We start from the raw sequence: 2,511 nt of genomic DNA, 5'->3' as shown, positions 1-2,511 counted from the left end.
ATCACAATCACCAGCTCAGTAGCATCACAGTGATGTCACAATGCCACAGTAAGCAGGGAAAACCTCTGATTACGACCTGCTGGACTCAATTGCTGCCCAGTGTTGAACCGGGCAGCATCAGTCACGTGCTGGAAACAGACCGTAGCTATTGGATAACGTTTTACAATCAGACTCACCACAGATTACAGACACCGGATTTGCTGGCATTCCTTGAATAAGAATGTGGAACTGTATGCCATTTCCGTGCTGCCGCAAGGCGAGGCGGCCTGATGAGGACTCAAGTAGGAACCATCGCACTGAGAACAGCGAGACTGCAAGACCTGCCGAGAGACGTTCGCTCATCGCGCGCTTTAGGAGATTCATGTCTAAGAGGAGGCAAGGCAAAATGGGTGGAACCAACATTACCCACCTCATCACTGAGAGCAGGAAGGATTCCATGCTATCCTGTGTGGATCTCCCAGCCTTAATACAGGCCTCACATGATGCTCCTGACAAGGAACCTGGTAGAGACCAGGAAGTGCGCTCACCTGCAAAATCCAATATGGTGCAGGCATCGACCAGCGACCTGTTCAGCTGTCTAATGGAGTTCCTCTGCCGCAGGTGTAAAGAATTCGTGGAGTTATCACCAACATATATTGCTCTATGGATAACCGCTGTTGACAACTTCCTCTATCAATACTGGCGGAATGTCAGTTTCATCACTCCGACCAATCTAGCGTTTCTCTACATGCTGTGCCGAGAGGTCATGTCATCCGAGCTGCTCAGCGAGTGGGAGCTAATCGCAAGTCTATCAACATGTCTGTATGTATCCTATGCATACGTGGGCAGTGAGCTCTCCTACCCACTGATGCCGTTCCCTGTTGAATGCTCGAAGGAAGCCTTTTGGAGTCGTTGCCTCTATGTTATCAACCTAATGAGTGCAAAGATGCTCCGCTTCCATGCTGACCCCCAGTATTTTGCCCAGGTCTTTGAGGATCTTAAAGCTGAGGGTGGACAGAAGGATATTACATCAGCTTAAAATCATACTGGACAGGCCCCGTTACCAAAACCGGCGGTGCGGCCTCAAAAGTGGATCAGCCTCCCATCAGAGGTGGTAGAGGCTAACAGTGCACAGTAATTGTGGTGAGCATTGATGAAAATTCTACAGCTCTGGCTTGAGAACCATAAAGTAGCTCAAATTCAGGCTTGGGAACCTAAGGCAAAAGAAACCCCATTTCAGGCTTGGGAACCTAAGGCAAAAGAAACCCAATTTCAGGCTTGGGAACCTAAGGCAAAGAAACCCACCCGTGGCTGTTATTGCATGGCTATCGGGCGTGGCCCCTTGGCGATGGGGTTACCAGTTCTTTAAGAATTGGTAGTGGCACAGCCACCATGGACCAACGCAATATTCATTTTTTGTTAAGTTAGAACAGTCTAAATGCGCAGTCAGACTTGCCATGACAGACATTTTTGACAACTTTCAGCTTAATTTGCAAAAAGAGGATTTTTGGTCACTTACCATTGAATCATTTTCTCTGAAGCAGGCTGTGGGACGCTGGACCATGGGATTGCAAGATGAGCTGGAGTTTGGCACTCAAACTACTGTCATTGTAATTCTAAGCTCCTCCCCCTGCAACCTCACAATACTAGCACTTCTTTTAAAAGAGTACGGTAAGGATTAGCAGTAACCCGGTGAAACTGTTACAACAAACCATTAGGGAAATGAGTCAAGAACCTGCGCGTGAGGGAGGGAACACATTGTCCCACAGCCAGGGAAGAAATTAGATAGTTTTTCTGTCTGTAAAGAGCAGAGGGGAGAAGAACTGGTGAATTATGGAAAGTGTACAAAAGTTTAGGGAGTAGCACCATCTTAGATACATATAAATTATTGGCAGATAAGAAGATCTTGGCCCATCTAATCTGCCCTTAGATAGATATGAAATAAAGAGATAAATACATAAATATCAGAAATACTGTATGTGAGATAGCAGAGGTGTAGCTAGGCGCCAAGGTGGCCGGAGCAAGGGCATGTTTTGGTGCCACCCTCCCCTATACTGAATTGGAGGCCTAGCCAACACGTGGTGGCATGTTACATTTGAAAAGAAACACTATTTAAAAATCCTAAATTGGTGACATGGGTGGTTGTAGACCTTGTGGAGCTCATGGTAATATGATAATCTCCAAATATCTCAATTAAAATAATGCCCCAAATGTGACCCATACCCTCCCTAAACTCTCAATGAAAATACTGCATCAAAATTGCCCCACCCCCACCCCCACATACACTATTCCATAGTCCCCAATGCCTTAACCCTAGAACTGATACCCAGACCTGATAATCCCACTATGCTTCAATGAAAATAATGTCCCAGAATTTCCTGAGAGGCAGAGAGAGGTGCTGCAACATCAATGTAGAGAGAAGTGCTGCAGCAGCCGGGGCAGAGAGATGGCACAGCAGCCTGGGCAGGACAGAAGTAACCCTGCTGCACAGCTACAAGCAGACAGTGAGACATATAAAGAGGGTGGGCAGAG

At 46.8% G+C, this 2,511-nt stretch overlaps 1 protein-coding gene across 1 annotated transcript; it reads left to right on the top strand.

Annotated features, from left to right (window-relative positions):
* Nucleotides 1-220: 220 nt before the first annotated feature.
* LOC134944029 (cyclin-dependent kinase 5 activator 1-like) lies at nucleotides 221-1,018 on the top strand. Its single transcript, XM_063932569.1, has one exon. It carries the CDS (start codon nucleotides 221-223, stop codon nucleotides 1,016-1,018), a length of 798 nt encoding a protein of 265 aa, XP_063788639.1.
* The last annotated feature ends 1,493 nt before the right edge of the window (nucleotides 1,019-2,511 follow it).

This window comes from Pseudophryne corroboree, chromosome 7 (genome assembly GCF_028390025.1).
Source record: "Pseudophryne corroboree isolate aPseCor3 chromosome 7, aPseCor3.hap2, whole genome shotgun sequence".
NCBI lineage: Eukaryota > Metazoa > Chordata > Amphibia > Anura > Myobatrachidae > Pseudophryne > Pseudophryne corroboree.
Note: the sequence above shows the minus strand (reverse complement) of the source record. Positions and strands in the feature narration are given on the sequence as shown.

Bases quoted from the DNA above. Each gene is read 5' to 3' on its own strand.
- LOC134944029 (XM_063932569.1), top strand. From the start codon at position 221: ATGTGGAACTGTATGCCATTTCCGTGCTGCCGCAAGGCGAGGCGGCCT.